General features: G+C 34.3%; 1 protein-coding gene across 3 annotated transcripts in view; it reads right to left on the bottom strand.

The window, feature by feature from the left end:
• The window catches only part of RANBP17 (RAN binding protein 17), a 311791-nt gene that overhangs the window by 230077 nt on the left and 64893 nt on the right, over positions 1 to 16821 (bottom strand). For all 3 annotated transcript variants that reach the window (XM_073802791.1, XM_019945809.3, XM_019945817.3), the window contains exons 13-14: positions 9953 to 10058; positions 631 to 766 (exon numbers count right to left, since the gene is read on the bottom strand). In XM_073802791.1, the coding sequence (XP_073658892.1) occupies positions 631 to 766; positions 9953 to 10058 (242 nt within the window). The remainder of the gene's footprint in view (positions 1 to 630; positions 767 to 9952; positions 10059 to 16821) is intronic.

Below are 16821 nucleotides of genomic sequence, written 5' to 3'. Positions count from 1 at the left end.
AACCTCATAGATCTTACTCAGTGTCCAAGTGCTACTAAATATCTGGTTAGGGTTCACATAAATGCCCTCAATAATACCTTAATGCCTTAAGATCAATTCATCTGAACTTGCTAATGCTAAACTTTCAATCACCATAGTAGAAATGTTCCCTTCACTAAGTTAACTGCAGCCTCTCAAAGGCATGTCTTACTCTTCTTGTCCTCATCATTTATCATGTAAAAATGCCAAGAAATGAGTGGAAAATACACTGGAAACCACAAAAATAAGTATCAAAAAAACCCCCCACCAAAACCCTCAGAACTACTAAAAGAGTAAATCGTATGTTTTAAACCTTGAAATACAATAAGGCAAAATTCATTAAGGTGTTTAAAATAATCTTAACTAATGACTAACCACATAAAAAATATTCTCTAACTCTGCCAATCAATCTTCAAAGACAATGGTAAATCTAGGCATAAAACAAGCAATCTCACATTGCCTTCAATACCAATTAATCAACTGACTTCAATTGATCAACTAAATTTCTTATGTAGAAATTGCCCAAATATATCATTCAGCTTAAAGCTGTTACATGTGAACACCTTTCTTCATCTTCAATAACATTAATTTTAATCTCTAGTAAAAACCTACCTTTGAGGTTCGCTGAAGTTGATCACCAACATATGTTTTACGAAACTGATCCAAGAACCACAGAATTGCAAGTTCTATTTTCTCATTAGAACACTGAGGCAATCCGGTATCCATTAAAGATATAAGCTGAAAAACTCTTTTCATGAAGGAAAAAAGAAGCTTCAGTAAAAATTCTTAGAGAAATACCATTAAAACATTTATCATCAATTTTACATAATATAAAAAGTGGAAAAATACAAATGCTTATAACGAAAATATTTTTAAAAATCATCTGAAATCCTACCACGAAGAGATACTACAATTTGGTCTAATTCCTTCTAGCCCTTTTTCCTAACACATGCACTTCATATACATGCATACAAACCTACATGGACATGCATTTATTATTTTACTAAACATTTATATATAGATACATATGACATATACATATATAGTAAATATCTACAATTATAACTATTATATAAATGCAGGTATTAACTTATATATTTAGGTATATATATAATATTTTAGTAAAAGAAAAATGATATTGAATGTGTAGTTTTGTATTTTACTTTTTCATTACAACATATTTTCTTCATATAACTATATATTTTGGGGTCATATGGTTCAAAATACAAAAAAAAGAGGTACAGCCATCAAGCTGTATCACTTTCTTAATGAGTAATAAAAATTTTACCTGAAATAAATTACAAGATGATCTTAACAAAATCAAATATTTTTATTACAGGTATGCAACTATTATTATCAAAAAATCATAAATGAACTAAAGGTTAAATTAAATTTCCTAGAGAAAAAGCTTAATAGAATAAAAAGCTTAGTCTAGAATTTCCCCCCACCCCCAAATCCTTCTGTTATCTATCTATTTTCATTAAAATTTTCCAGTGAATGGCTGCCAACTGCCCGGTGCTAACAAAATTAGCATATCATAATAAAATTTTTAAGAAACAGAAGTAGAAGTTCTGGAGGAAACAGCACCTATTTCTCTTTTTTCTCATTATGCAAAGGCAGCTATGCCTAGCCCTAACCCACTCACTTCCTTCCATGTATGCACACGAGAAGATACACACACATGCTGTTAACAGTTTGTGTCATTCCAGAGACTTTTAAAATGTATGTATGACTATACATTCTCCTCCCAACTCTTTTACACATATGGAGCATACTACACCGTTATATTGTTAAACCTAGCTTTTTTCATTTAATAATATTTCTTAGAGATCTTTTCATGTCAGATATAAAGAGCTTCCTTATTCTCTTTTTACAGCTGCTGAACATCATTATATGAACATACCACATTATTTTCATACTTTCCCCCACTGAGGGACACTAAGGTTGTTTACAATTTTTTGCTATTACAAAAATGCTGCAATTAAAAATCTTGTACACATCACTGCACACATGTTCAGTTATAATATACACAGTAAAAGTCAAATTACTAGCTTAGAGAAAATGAATTTACAATTTTGATAGCTATTACAAAATTGCCTTCCAATGAAACTGAAACAATTTATACTCTCATCATCAGTAAATGAGAGTGTCTATATACATATAAATAATTCAGGGTGATATTAAACTCTACAATTTACTGGAATCTGAAAAATGGTATCTCAGTGAAGTTTTAATTTGTATTTCTCTCATGAATGTAAAGTCAAAATTTTCCATATTTTTAAGTAATACATATGTCCTTTTGTGTGCCCTTTTTGCTCATATCCTTTTTTGATTTTTCTGTTGGGTTATTTTTTTATTGCTAATTTCTACAAATTCTTTATATATTAGAAAACTGAGCCCTTTGCCTGTGATTGAGATGTAAATATTTTCCCCCACTTTTTCAATTGTCTTTTGACTTTATGGTGTTTGTTTTGTTTTGTTTTGTTTTTTGCAGTACACGGGCCTCTCATTGTTGTAGCCTCTCCCGTTGCGGAGCACAGGCTCTGAACGCACAGGCTCAGCGGCCATGGCTCACGGGCCCAGCTGCTCCGCGGCATGTGGGATCTTCCCGGACCGGGGCACGAACCCGTGTCCCCTGCATCGGCAGGCGGACTCTCAACCACTGTGCCACCAGGGAAGCCCTATGGTGTTTTTTTAATACCATGCATGTTTTTCTTCTTTTTCTTATGCAGAAAACCTTACCAATTTTTCTCTTATGGATTTTATATAATAACAAGGTCTTACCCAAATCTGAGGTGTTTTTGTTCCATCTTTTTACATTCAACTGTATGATACACTGAAATTAACCTTGAACCTATCTGGTGAGATATGGATCAACGTTTTTTCGCAGATAGCTACCCAGCTGCTTCAACGCCATTTCTTTCTTGTATAGTCTGTCTTTTGCCCACTAATTTGAATTACCCCCTTATCACATACATTAGGTCTATTTATGCATTCATATTACTTCCTGGACCGTTTATTTTATTCCATTGAACTGTCTCACTAAACATATCTAGCCCAATTATTTTTTTCATATTATTAAATAACTTTCCAAAACATTGTATAAAATTAAAGCTACACCAAATTTTAATAATCTCATTTTGAATACAAACTTACATTTCAGTGAAATATAATTATTCTCCTGTTCCCTACCAGCAAAGAGTTCTAGGAACAAAATGTGTAGGTTACAGCAAATGAACTTCTTTAAAAAACTTGGTATTTATTGCCAAAGTGTTATGAAATAATATTTTGGTAACCATTTTTATAGTTATTAATTCCTAAATTAAGCTACTTATTTAAAAGTACCTTCACTTACTAAATATCTTTAATGCTATTAAAATTCATAAAGGAAAGCTTATAAAGATCAAATTTAAGAATGAGTCAACCAGGTTTGTTTGTTTTTCCTAAAAAGATGTGTTTATTCTCTGATTTTGAAAGGAGGGACATACCTCACTTTTAAAGTCTGTGTATTTGTGAATGCACAGATTCCTGAAGTAATTTTTAGTTAAATAAATAGATACACACACCAAACTTCATCTCTGGATCCAGGTGATTTCTTAAGTGACTTAAAGCATATCCTGCTGTTAAATTCTTTATGAGTAGGACCTCCTTTTTCTTACCCTGGTTCTTTGTTGATTCTATGCAATGGCTTGTTTACTTTTATTTCCTTTTAATAACATACATTCCAAAACTCTGAGGAAGACATGAAACCAATAGCCAAGTTTGTTGGGGTGCCTTTACAACTCATATCAAGCTGGTGATTACATTTGCTTAAGAGGCAATGCAAATCACCAGCTTGATATGAATTGCAAAGGCACCCCAACAATCCCCAACAGGAGAGTAGGAAAGAGTTCCCAGAAGGGTACATGATCCATCTGTCAAATAAGCTTTGATAGTCGTACAAGAAGTTCAGTTGCAAGTGACTGGAATCCAAAAACAATGGCTTAAACAATATAGATGTTTATTTTTCTCTCAAGCAAAAAAAAAATTCAAGCCAATGCTCTAGGACTAGTTGGTGCTCCACAGTGTATCAGGGACTCAGGTTCCTTCCATCTTGTTGTTACACTTGCCTCCACTCACCCAATCACTTTATGGTCTAAGATGGCTTCTTCAGCTCCACTCATGTGCATATATGTTACACGTACCACATTCACTTACATTCAATTGCCCAGAACATAATCACTTAACCATACCTAGCTGCAAGAGATTCTAGTAAATCTAGTCTTATTCAGGTGGCCAATGCCCAGCAAAACATTTCAGGTATTCTATTACTGCAGAAGAAGGAAAGAAGAGATACAAGACAACTAGTAGTCTCTACCACAGTGCCCTTCAAAGATCTGTGGCCACCTCTAATAAGTGCATAAGACCAAAGCTTGTATTGTATATACAATATTCACTTGTGTTTCAGTTTATTGTCCTACATTTATTTTTACCTTTATCTTAAATTATCTTTGGAGCATGGAGGGAATAAAAAGATAAATATTAAATAATTTTGGTCCAAGTATATGTACACCATTTCAAGTATAAAGAAATGAATGTTTGGATAATCAGTTCTTTTATATTCCCCTTAATATCCAATTCCGTAAGTATTTATTCAGTCAACAAATATTTGAAGGCCTACAGTATGGCAGGTATGTATTAGGAGTTCAGAATACAATACTGAGCAAAACATATATATTCCCAGTCCTCCAGAAATCTACAGCCTATGCAGGGAAAGACAGTAAAACAAGCAATTAGAATAAGGAATGACAAGTGCTATAATAAACACTACAAAGAAATTAGCGAGAGCTCCTAACATTCTAGGATGGAACAGAGCAGAGAGTGTCAAGAGAAAGGGGAACGCATGTGCAGCTTTCTAGACGGAAGGGGCGGGGGGGGCGGGCAGGGAGGAAAGCATGGCTCATTTAAGAGCTGAAAAAAAGTTCTATACAGCTATAAGACAGTCAGTGGTACGAGATGCAGCTACTGAGACAGGCAGGACCCAGACTATGAAGAGCCTGATAAATCACATTGATTTTAATCCCAGTAGCAATGAAAGTCACTGCAGACTTTAAGCACAGACATAATTAAATCTTTATTTTAGAAAGCCAGAGAGGAAACAAGGTGCCCGCATAAAACTGTAGCATGAATCCGGGCAAATGATGACAGGAGTTAAAACAGCAAGGGTAACAGAAATAACTGGACTAATCGGGATAAGCAGAAAAGGTAGAAGTGACAGAATTTGATGACTATAAGGATGCTGGTGAGAGAAAAAAGAAAAAGTTAAGGAGAAGTCCCAGGATTCAAGCCTAGGCAATTGAGTGGACAGTGATGAGACACACAAAGAGTCAGGGTCGGGAGTGGATGGAAGAGATGAGTTTAAGTTTAGTCACTGAATTAGAGGTACATGTGGGACAACACATGCAAGGAAAACAGTTCAGTAAGTGTTTGGAAGTCAGAAGATAAGAATTACTAAAATAACACAAATCACTGAGCCATGCTGAGGGCTCAGTTAAGGTTAAAAAAAAAGATATCTTAGTTGGCAATGGTACCTATCTAAAGAAGTGTGCAATTTCTTTTATCACTCAACAAATTAAGAGAAAACTCTGAATTCCTTCAGAATTTAGGTTTTGCCAGGCAGATGAGATAAAGATACAGCAGTGAACAAAGCAGATAAAGCTTATTCCTTCCCTATTCTAGTGGAATAAACATCAAGTGGAATAAACTTCCCTATTCTAGTGGAATAAACGTAAGTGCTGTGAAGAAAAATAAAGTAGGATAAGGATGTTATTTTGGATAGGGAGGTCAAAAGAGGTAGAGACATCTGGGTACAGACCTGATTGAAGTGACGGAGTACTACATAAACATCTGGGAGAAAGCATTCCTAGCAGAAGAGAAGCGCAAAGGCCCTAAAGTGAAAACATATTGGTAATAATAGCAAGGAGGTCAGTGTATGTAGCTGAGCTGAATGAAAAGGGATAGGAAATAAGGTCAGAGAAGTAGCACAGTACACTCTGGGCTATGGCAAGAATTTGGAATTTGTTTCACGTGTGACAGGAAGCCACTGGAAGTGTCTTGTGTAGAGAAGAGGAAGCAACACTACCGGATGGGAAAGAAGTTGAAGTCATCTATATCACAGCAGGGTTTGGGGCAGAGAGCAAAACACTGAGCTAGCTGCAAAAGTCTTCAATGAATAATGAGGAATGATTGCGAGATGAACAGGTGAGAGCAACATGAAGAAACAGAAACAGAGGGTGGCCTAACTGAGAGGAATGAACCGAAAAGAAGCGGCCACCAGCAAATTAGAGAGGATACAGGACAAGACAAAATCCCTGGGAAATCTCTCAAGAGGTTTACATTCTGGTCATGATGAATGACACTGAAGTGATTATAAAGTTATCTTTATTTAATCAGAATTGTGTGGCCTGAGCACAAATATACTTATTTGCTAAGTTAAAGCAGCATATTTAAAAATGTTAAAGTAACATGTTTTAAATATCATTATCACAATATTGAAAGTTTTTATGAATATCAACCTTTTTCTGATAAAATAACACATAGATTTTTGGCAGGAGCTCCTCAACGTCTAATTTGGTAGTGTCCTCCCAGGAGTTAAAAAGGTTATCATATAACAACACCAAAAGGCAACAGTATGACAGTTCTAGTTACCTGGAATTTCTCCATGTGAAATTGATATTTTAAAATTTTACATATAACATCATTCTTATTTAATTTAAAATCTCAGTATGTTAAAACACATATATTTATGTTTTTTCTAGGCAAATTATGTAAGTCCTGGTACATACCCCACCTTGAATCTGCTCGGCCCTGTTTAACCCCCACCAACCCCACCACCACCTCTCCTCCTGTCCCCTGGGCTCAACCACTTGCCTTGTAGCCCCAGTAAAGACTCGCACAGCTACTGCAGTTATAAATCCTCACTCAGGGGGAGGAAAGGCCTACCATAGCTCCAGCCAGCCCCTACCTCCAACCAACAGGACCAATAGTAGCTCTGGCTTCCCCAGCAGCTCCTCAAAGAGGCCAGGGAACACAACTAAGAAGTATGGAAAAGTTATACACTCCAGGAGTAGATTTCAACCACTAAAAATGGGATGCAGAAATAAGTGAACATATAAACCACTTGCCCTCAGTCCCCGTCCCCCCCCCGCCCCCCACCAAGATGGACTGCTTTGAAGCACAGCTGTTCCATGTGGTCTCTGGGGAAACCTGTAAAAGTGAGCAACCAGGTGTGTAATGCACCACCTTCTATAGTTGATTCTCATTATTTATGGTAGTTATGTGCTGTAAAATGGCCGTAAAAACTGAATTAGCAAATACTGAACCACTGCTCCTAGAGGTAATACAGGAATAGGTTCCCGAGGAACTCTGGTCACAATATTTTCATCAACTAATCAACACATAACCTGTTTTATCTTTTACTCACTTTTCCTTCACTCTTTCTTCCCTGAAAATGTATCCTTTTCCCCACCCCACAAAAAAATCTCAGCCCATAAACTTCAACTAAGACTTTGTTTCCTAGGGAAAACAGGCTAAACACAAAACAAATCTTACTTAGAGCTAAATATGTTTGCTGCTTAAAGAAAAAATTAAAATTTTCTACTTGGCAGATACTTTTGTTTATTTCCTATTATATATATTTTTCAGGAAAATAGTGCCAGTGGGAAATTCTCTACTTGATGATGAAAACATTAAAAAAAAAATCGAACTAACTATAGCAAAAACTTTACTGAATATGTAATATTAAAAGATGTTACAGAAGTAAATTGTTCACTTGGTTTAAAATTAATCAAAGCAGGGCTTCCCTGGTGGCGCAGTGGTTGAGAGTCCACCTGCCGATGCAGGGGACACAGGTTTGTGCCCCGGTCCGGGAGGATCCCACATGCCGCGGAGTGGCTGGGCCCGTAAGCCATGGCCACTGGGCCTGCGCGTCCGGAGCCTGTGCTCCGCAACGGGAGAGGCCACAACAGTGAGAGGCCCGCGTGCCGCAAAAAAAAAAAAAAAAAAAAAATTAATCAAAGCATTTTGAGAATGCCCCAGTCATATTTTAAAGTGGTTTGATATTGGAAATAATAAATCTTAAGAAAAACTAAAAATATTTATGTTCCATTCAGATTCAAATTTCATTGAAATGAGGTAGTTTAAAGGTTAAAAAGGGTATGAAATGAGAGAGAAATCTCTATTCAAAATGGCAACAAATTTATTAAACAGTTAGGAATATATTTAAGAATAATAATGAGGGAGAATATCATACTAAAGACTTCAGGAGGGTGATAGTGGTGTACTAATAGACTTCCAAGATCAGTGGAGAAGAATGAAAGGCCTAGAAAAAGACATGAGAATTTTGTGTAAGATACATGCAGCATTTCAAATCAGTAGAGGGTGGGGTTTGACATTAACTGGTTAACACTTGGAAATTTTCAAAAAAGTACATAACAAAATAAATGTTGGATATATTAAAAATTAAATATAAGCTGAAACCATAAAAGATCCAGGAGAAAATATAGCAGAATATTTTTATTATCCAGGTGTGGAACAACCTTCCTAAACATGAGCACTGAAAAAAGTATGAGAGAAAAAATTCATAGATCTTAATATATAAATGTTTAAAGCCAGAAAAAAAGCAATTTCTAAAACAAATTAAAACATATGGAGAAAATGAATAGCAAAATGAATAGCAAAATATTACAATCTTTGATATATACTGATATATACTGAGTTCTTACGGATAGATTAGGAAATATAATCATAAAAGAAAACCAGGTGAATGATGCAATCTACATATAATAAAAAATCACAAAGAGAAAATAGAAATGGCAAGAAAAGGAATGGAAAAGAATGTTTGACACCACTTGTAAACAAAGAAATACAAATTAAAATGAGACATCAGTTACCTATGAACTGGCAAAGATAAGAATCCTACCACCTAGTGTTCAACTGCAAAAAAAAAAAAAAAACCAATCGCCTCTCATGGCCTTTGGGCTCAGAGGATAAACTGGTACTTTTCCAGAAGGCCATTTGGTAATGTGTATTGAAAGTCTTTAAAGTGCTATATACTATTCAACCAGCTATTTAGCTTTTAGGACCTAACTCTAATAAAATTATTTTGATCTACATAAAGATATAGCTAAAAGAATATTCACATTTATAATAAGGAAAAATTGAGAAACAACCTACAATTCCCAAAGCAAGGACCTATTTAAATTATGGTATAGCTTAGAATATGTCATGTCTAGATAAAATGTTTATAAATAATTATTATGTTTGAGTTTTTAAAAAAGAACTATTTTGGAGGTTTTTTTTGGTAATATAGTGCTTACTATTTGCCAGGCATTGATTGTCCTAAGCACTTTAAAATTATTTTTAAATTATTAACTTATTTAATCCTTATAACAGCCCAAAATGAATTAGATATAGTACTAGTATCCCCATCTTAGTTTACAAAACAATATTATAGTATAATTATTTTTGAAAAAAAGTTGAGAAATACACATGTAATGTACATATACTCTCAAACATTAATTAAAGACTCAAAGATCTTTACCAAATGACAGTAGTTATTTCCAAATTAATATATAACTTTCTTTTCATTTAAATCTTTACTGTTCAACAAAAACATGTATTACTTTGTTATAAAGAAAGATGTTATTAAAAGTGAATTAAAATATATGGAAAACCAGCTTACTCATATTATTCATATGAATATATTTGACTATACTACTTATTAGAGATATGACTTTTACAAATCACTTAAGCCTTGGTTTTCTCATTAGTAAAAAGGAAAATAATACCTTCTCCAAAAGGCCAAGTACAAAATGCTTTAGCTCATAATAGCAGCCCAGTAACTAAATTTCTAAGTACTTAGTAAATTTCTGTAAGTTACATGGCTACTACTTACCGACAGGATAATTCTCCATCCATAGCATCATGTTCATCTGTACTGGTATATGTTAATCTTCCTCCAACAACTGTCCCAACCAAGTATACCAGCCAGGCAAGACGTCCTAATATATAACAAGGAAAAAATCGTTTAGAAAGTATTGACAGAAATAAAGCTTATTTTTCCCGATATTCTAAAATTAGCAAAAGTTCTTCCAAACAAGTGATAAACTACTGTGAACTCAGTTCTTGACAGAGCGAAGAGTTGGATTTTAAGTTCACCAAGGTAGTATAAGAGTGAAAATGACACGTTTTAGAGCCAGATACAACTATGAATCCCAGCTCTACCAATCTGCTATGTGATCTGGCATAAGTATGTCTTCTTTGGAGAAATGTCTATTTAAATCCTTGGCTCAGTTTAAAATTGGGCTATCTATCTTTTTTATTATTGAGTTGTAAAAGTTCTTTATATATTCTAGATACAAGTCTCTTGTCAGACATATGATTAGCAAATATTTTCTCCCATTCTGTGGGTTGTTTTCATTTTCTTCATGGTGTCCTCTGACGCACAGAAATGTTAAATTCTCATGTGGTACATAATGCTAATTTTTCCTTTGTTATTTCAGCTTTTGCTGTCAAATCTAAGAAACCATTGCCCAACCCAAAGTCATGAAGATTTAGTCCTATGTTTTCTTCTAAGAGTTTCATACCTTTAACTCTTACATTTAGGTCTATGATTCATTTTAATTTTTTGTGTATGGTAGGATATAGGGTTCCAACTTCATTCTTTTGCATGCAGACATCCAGCTGTCCCAGCACCATTTGTTGAAAAGACAATCCTTCTGTCATTGAACTGTCTTCCTACCAGAGTCAAAAATCAACTGAATACAAATTGGAGGGTTTATACCTGAAGTCTCAACTACATCTCATTGATCTAGTGTCTACCTTTACATCAATACCACACTGTCTTGATTACTATTGCTCTGTCATATATTTTGAAATCAGGAAGTGTGAGTCTTTCAACTTTGTTTTTTTTTTTTTCAAGATTACTTTGGATATCCTGGGTCTTCTGGATTTCCACATTAATTTAAGGATCAGCTTGCCAATTCCTGAAAAGAAGCCAGTTGGGATTTTGACAGAGATTACACTGAATCCATTAAGTCAATTTGAGGAATACTGCCTTCTTAACAATATTAAGTCTTCTGAACCATGACCATGATGTCTTCCAATTTATTTAGATATTTGATTTAATAATGTTTTACAGTGTCAGTGTACAAGACTTAACACTTCTTTTGTAAAGTTTTTACCTAAGTAGTTTATTCTTTTAAATGCTATTGTAAGTGGACCTGTTATCTTCATTTTTGATTGTTCATTGAAAATATATAAACCCACTGTTGATTTCTGTCTATTGATCTTGTATCCTGCAACTTTGTTACTCTTTTGTTAGTTCTAATAGTTTTTTGGGATCTGCCATTTTTTTCACTTTCTTACACCCTTCATGTCTTCTCTACCATGCTTACCTACCTCCAGTTCTACTGTCTATCATTATAATCTCTGTCTTGCATTCAATGTCAACTTCTCTCCTCCTCTGACATATGCATCTTACAAAACCGTAATTGTTTAAATCCAATTCTCCACCTACCCTTTGCCTATCCTCACACAGCTTAATGTACCTGCAAAAAGATACAACCATGTTGACTAGTCTCACTTTGAATGCACCTTCTCAGTCAGGTCTTACACAGCTATCCTATCAATTTTCAATACCTAGACTAAGGTAGTGTGTCTTCAAGATACCCATCAATTCCTTCCCTCCATGTATGCAATTGCCATCAGGAAGTGAAGTCTATTTTTCCAATCCTTCGTAAGTCTGGGCTGGACTGTGACTGCTTTGACTAAAAGAATATGGTAGAAGTGACACTTATTCCAGCACTGGGCTTAGCCTTTAAGAGAACTGGCAGCTTCCTCCAGTCTCTCAGGGAATGTTCACTTAGGGGAAGCCATTCACCATGTAAGAAGACCACATACCCTGAGACCTAAAGGCTAGCCATATAGAGAGACTACATGGAGAGAGAAATGCCCAACTATAGCCCATTCATCAAATATTCCAGCAAAGAGAACAGACTTGTGAGTAAAGAATCATTCAGGTGATGTCAGCTGCAGCTGTCACCTGATTACAGCGCCTGAAAGACACCAAAGGAGAACCATCCAGTTGAAACTTATCAATCCCAGAGAACAATGAGAGATAAGAATAAAATTGTTATTTGATAAACCACTAAGTTTTGGGCAAAAGATAACCAGAATACAATCTGCCAACATTTCATATCCACCTTTCCTGATTCATTATTTTTTTAAATTTTACTTATCACTTTCTAACATAATATATATTTTATTATTTATCTTGCTTTGTTACTTGTCTATTCCAATAGAATGTACACTGCATGACAGCTGTTATTTTTTCTGTTTGGTTGTCTATTGCATATCCAGAGCCTGAAACAGTGCCTGGCATACATAAGTCATCAAACAGGCATGGGTTATTGAATTAAGAAATCATTACATAGAAAATACAGCATGAACCAGGCAAGAAGAAGTTAACAGCTTATTATCAATTTAGTAAACATTAAAATGTGGAGTTGTTATTAAAAATGAATGTTAATGGTACTTACATTTCTATTGCTTAAATAAAAGCAGCTTCTTAAAGCACATTCAATGCAAGGTATGATCTAGTCTAGCCTGCTATTTGCAAATTCATCTACTTAGTAAAATTTATTTGTAATCCCCCCAATCAATACTTGTGATCATTCATGGACAGATGCAGAACAGCAAATAATTTAAGTTGCCCAATGTTCACATTCCAAGATCAGGTAAAACAAAGCAACAATCTGCTTTCTTGTTTCATCTCTCATACTATAAACAGCTAAGTATCCCTTTTTGGTATCCTTTTGGTATCACATTGTTTTTTCACTTTTGTGCTCCTTGTTTATAATTTTACTGTTTAAAATAGTCAACAAGAGTAGTGCTAATGTGTTGCCTAGTGTTCCTAAGTGAAAAAAAAAGCTATTATGTACCTTGTAGAGAAAATAACACGTGTTAAGCTTCGTCCAGGCATGGGTTGTAGTGCTGTTGGCTGTGAGTTCAATGTTAACAAATCAATGATATATATTAATGTAAAGTATCTTTAAGCAAGAATACATAACACAAGGTTATATGTTGATCAGTTGATGAAAATGTGACCAGAAGCCTGCAGGAACCCAACCTGTATTTCCCCTAAGAGCAATGGTTTAATATTTGCTAATTCAGTGTTCACAGAAACTTTATAGAACATTAAATACCAAATAAGGAGAATTGACTGTATTTCTCAGAATCTTACAAAGGTTATCATCAATAGATTGTGCTCCAATGTGTGTGGGGCATACACATTTTATATAATTGATACGAATCTAAAACATTGTGACCATAATCTTTGGTGAATGTAGTATAATAACTTACCTGCCTATGAGAGTCATTATTTTAAAAATATGTTACTGCAAATTATTTCTCAAAATGAAAAATATTATTTAAATCTAAATAATAACCTTCTTTATATATTTTATCTATTTAGATTCTTAGATACTAATTTTGCTTAAAGTAAGCTTCACTATTACTAAAAATAGTAAACATTTAAATAGTACTTAACATGCACTAAGTACTATTTTAAACATTATATGTACTATCTGTACCTATATTTATTTAGTGTCACAAATCCCTATTAAGAAGTATATGATTCAAATATAGGCAATGGATTTCCAAGAGTCCATTCTCATACCATTATGAGATATGTACCACTTCCTCTCAAGACTGATTAAAGGAAGTACTTGAACACCACAGTGGTCAATCAGCTAGACAGACCTTGATGATCCAACAACCTCTTAAGTGTTTATTTAATACATTTTAATTCCTAATCCTGACTGTTCTCCACCTGTCTCCCACATTTTTACTACAGATGAGACTGCATCTCCCTTTGGCATCATTTCTAGGGCATTCACACTTCTTTTGATTCCCAAACCAGCCACCCTAAAACCAAGTATATGTGACACATGAAACTAACATTTGTTGAATAGCTGAATTTAAAATAAGCAAACTTACTTTTGGAGTTTGTAACTAATGTAAATGTAGAAACATCTGCCTACTAGCTCTTCATAAAACAAGCCATCTTGAAAACAGACGCTGATTATACATGTAACTTTTATATTTCTCTGTTGGAAGATCAATATTTAAAAATGGAGGCAATACAATTTAGCCACCCAGAGCACAACTTGGATTCAAATTCTGCCTCTACTATTTATTATGCTTGTTATTCAATCTTTTTGGTTTTAATTTCCTCATTTATAAATATGAAATGCTAATAATAATTGGCTCATAGGCTTCTGACAGCACTGAATGGTATTCTGCATGTAAAGTACTCATAATAATTCCTGCTACAAGGGCTGACTAAATGTTGGCTATTATTATTAAATAGCTATACTGTTTTTAGTTCTTCTATATCATAGCTACAAAAGCCATAAAACATATCAATATGGAATATTTATATGTCCATTCTAAGTTTTACTTTCAAGCTGCTCAAGAAAATGAAGTCACACAATATTTAAGAATTTTTAAGTTCTTCCCTCTCTACCAAAGAGGCTTTTCGCAATTAAAGCTACTTACAGTTAGCTGTGTCTACAAACAAAAACCCTGAACTGAAAAAAACCCTCAAGATTCATTTGCTGAATATCTACTATGTGCCATGTTCTGTCCACTGGGATATAACTAAATATGTATAAGGCAGGGTGAGAAGGGAGAAAGAGACCCTATGCCCAACAGGTTGAACCTGGTGAGAGAGAGAAAATTGAAAAGATGATTTTTCAATGCAGTGTGATGAGTATCACTGTCTAATAATAAATACTAAATATAGGACAAGAATTTCTCAAATTTTAATTTTTTATTCTTTAATTCATTTTATTTTGTGACCTTGAAATTAAGGCTTTGATATCAAAGAATGCTATGCAAAGATAGCATGTGATCAATTGTGAGCATTTTTTCTAAAATTATGGTAAATTTTGAATGGAAGTTTATTCAGAGAGAAGTAGGATGTATATTTACTCTTTCCCTGTTTTAGAAAGCAGTGATTTCTATTGTACGAGACAAAAAAGCAGGAATTTTTAACCCTAAAAATTAACAACTACTAACTGAATAAATTAGGATTAGTGTTAGAAATGAACAATGCAATGAAATATAAAGGCATTTTAATTAATCTATCAAATACAATTTTCCTATTTCACTGAATGAGTGATATTTCTCATACACATTAAACCTTACCCTAAAACTCTAGAATATTAGAGTTACAGCATTTAGAATAATAGATGTTAAAAAGTTACATTGGTTACGGAATTATATCCACAAAGTTTAAAGAACCATGTAAAGCCATAAATCTAAATTGCATTTAGAAATTTAAATATCCTATACATGAGTTTCATATCTATAATTTTATTTAAAAAATCTCATCTTAGATTACATTTCCATTATAGTTTTTCATTTTTCGATTTATTCTGAAATGTTCAGGGCACTTGTTCAGCAGCTGTCAAGGACAGAACATTTTTTCCTTTAACAAAATAATTATTGCTGTAATAATCTGTAATTATGGTTTATAACTGCAATAATCCCAAAGAAATCAGTCATTACCCTAGATCACAAGTAATCGTTAACTACTGTTAACGATCTATTTCTTAGGGATTATTCTTTTCGTAAACCATGACCGTATCACCACGAATATGGAAGAGCAAGACAATATAATACAAGTGAGATCATAATATAATAATAAACTTATTTTGTAACATTAAAAGCCATTAAGCATTAAATTAAAGCACACATAACGAGAGCATATAATTTTCTTTGTTCAACACTAACTGAAGTCTTTACACAAAAGAAATTGAACACTACCATATACAGCAGTACAAACTAGAACCACACTAGGCACTTTTCATAATATAAAACAATTATTTTTGAATAGACCACAGATATTTTTATAGGGCAGACAGACTCCTTCTCACTAACCTTTTGACTAGAAGAAAGGAAAAAAATATCTATTAAACATTTCCATGTATCAGGCATTATATTAGAAACTTTGAAATGATGTTTTATTAAAACTACAACTACAAAAACTCCCTGAATTTGTATTAGTCAAGAATCAGGTCTGGGGCTTCCCTGGTGGCGCAGTGGTTAAGAATCCGCCTGCAAATGCAGGGTACGTGGGTTCGAGCCCTGGTCCAGGAAGATCTCACATGCCGCAGAGCAACTGAGCCTGTGCGCCACAATTGCTGAACCTGCGCTCTAGAGCCCGTGAGCCACAGCTGCTGGGCCTACGCGCCACGACTACTGAAGCCCGCACGCCTAGAGCCCATGCTCCACAACAAGAGAGGCCACTCCAATGAGAAGCCCGCGCACCGCAACGAAGAGTAGCCCCCGCTTGCCACAACTAGAGAAAGCCTGCACGCAGCAATGAAGACCCAACGCAGTCCAAAAAAACCAAAAAAAACAAAAAAGAATCAGGTCTGACATTTTATTCAATAGATAGGCCTATTTAATAACAATAAATGATTACATTTCAATTAATTCCATTCATGTATCTTAGAACAGCTATACTTTCTTCCAATACCCTTTTGTAGGAAAACAAGTCTTTGATTTTACAACTGAATCTTTTTACACTGTAACTAATATTTGATACATATGAACGAATATATGTAATGTATGTAAAGTACAGTCTTCCCTCAGTATCCACAGGGGATTATTTCCAGGATCCCTATGGATACAAAAATCTGCAGATGCTCAAGTCCCTTATATAAAATGGCACGGTATTTGCATATAACCTATTCG

This window comes from Tursiops truncatus, chromosome 3 (genome assembly GCF_011762595.2).
Source record: "Tursiops truncatus isolate mTurTru1 chromosome 3, mTurTru1.mat.Y, whole genome shotgun sequence".
Taxonomy (NCBI): Eukaryota; Metazoa; Chordata; class Mammalia; order Artiodactyla; family Delphinidae; genus Tursiops; species Tursiops truncatus.
The sequence above is the reverse complement of the archived record's forward strand: the minus strand, read 5'-3'. Positions and strand labels throughout refer to the sequence as shown.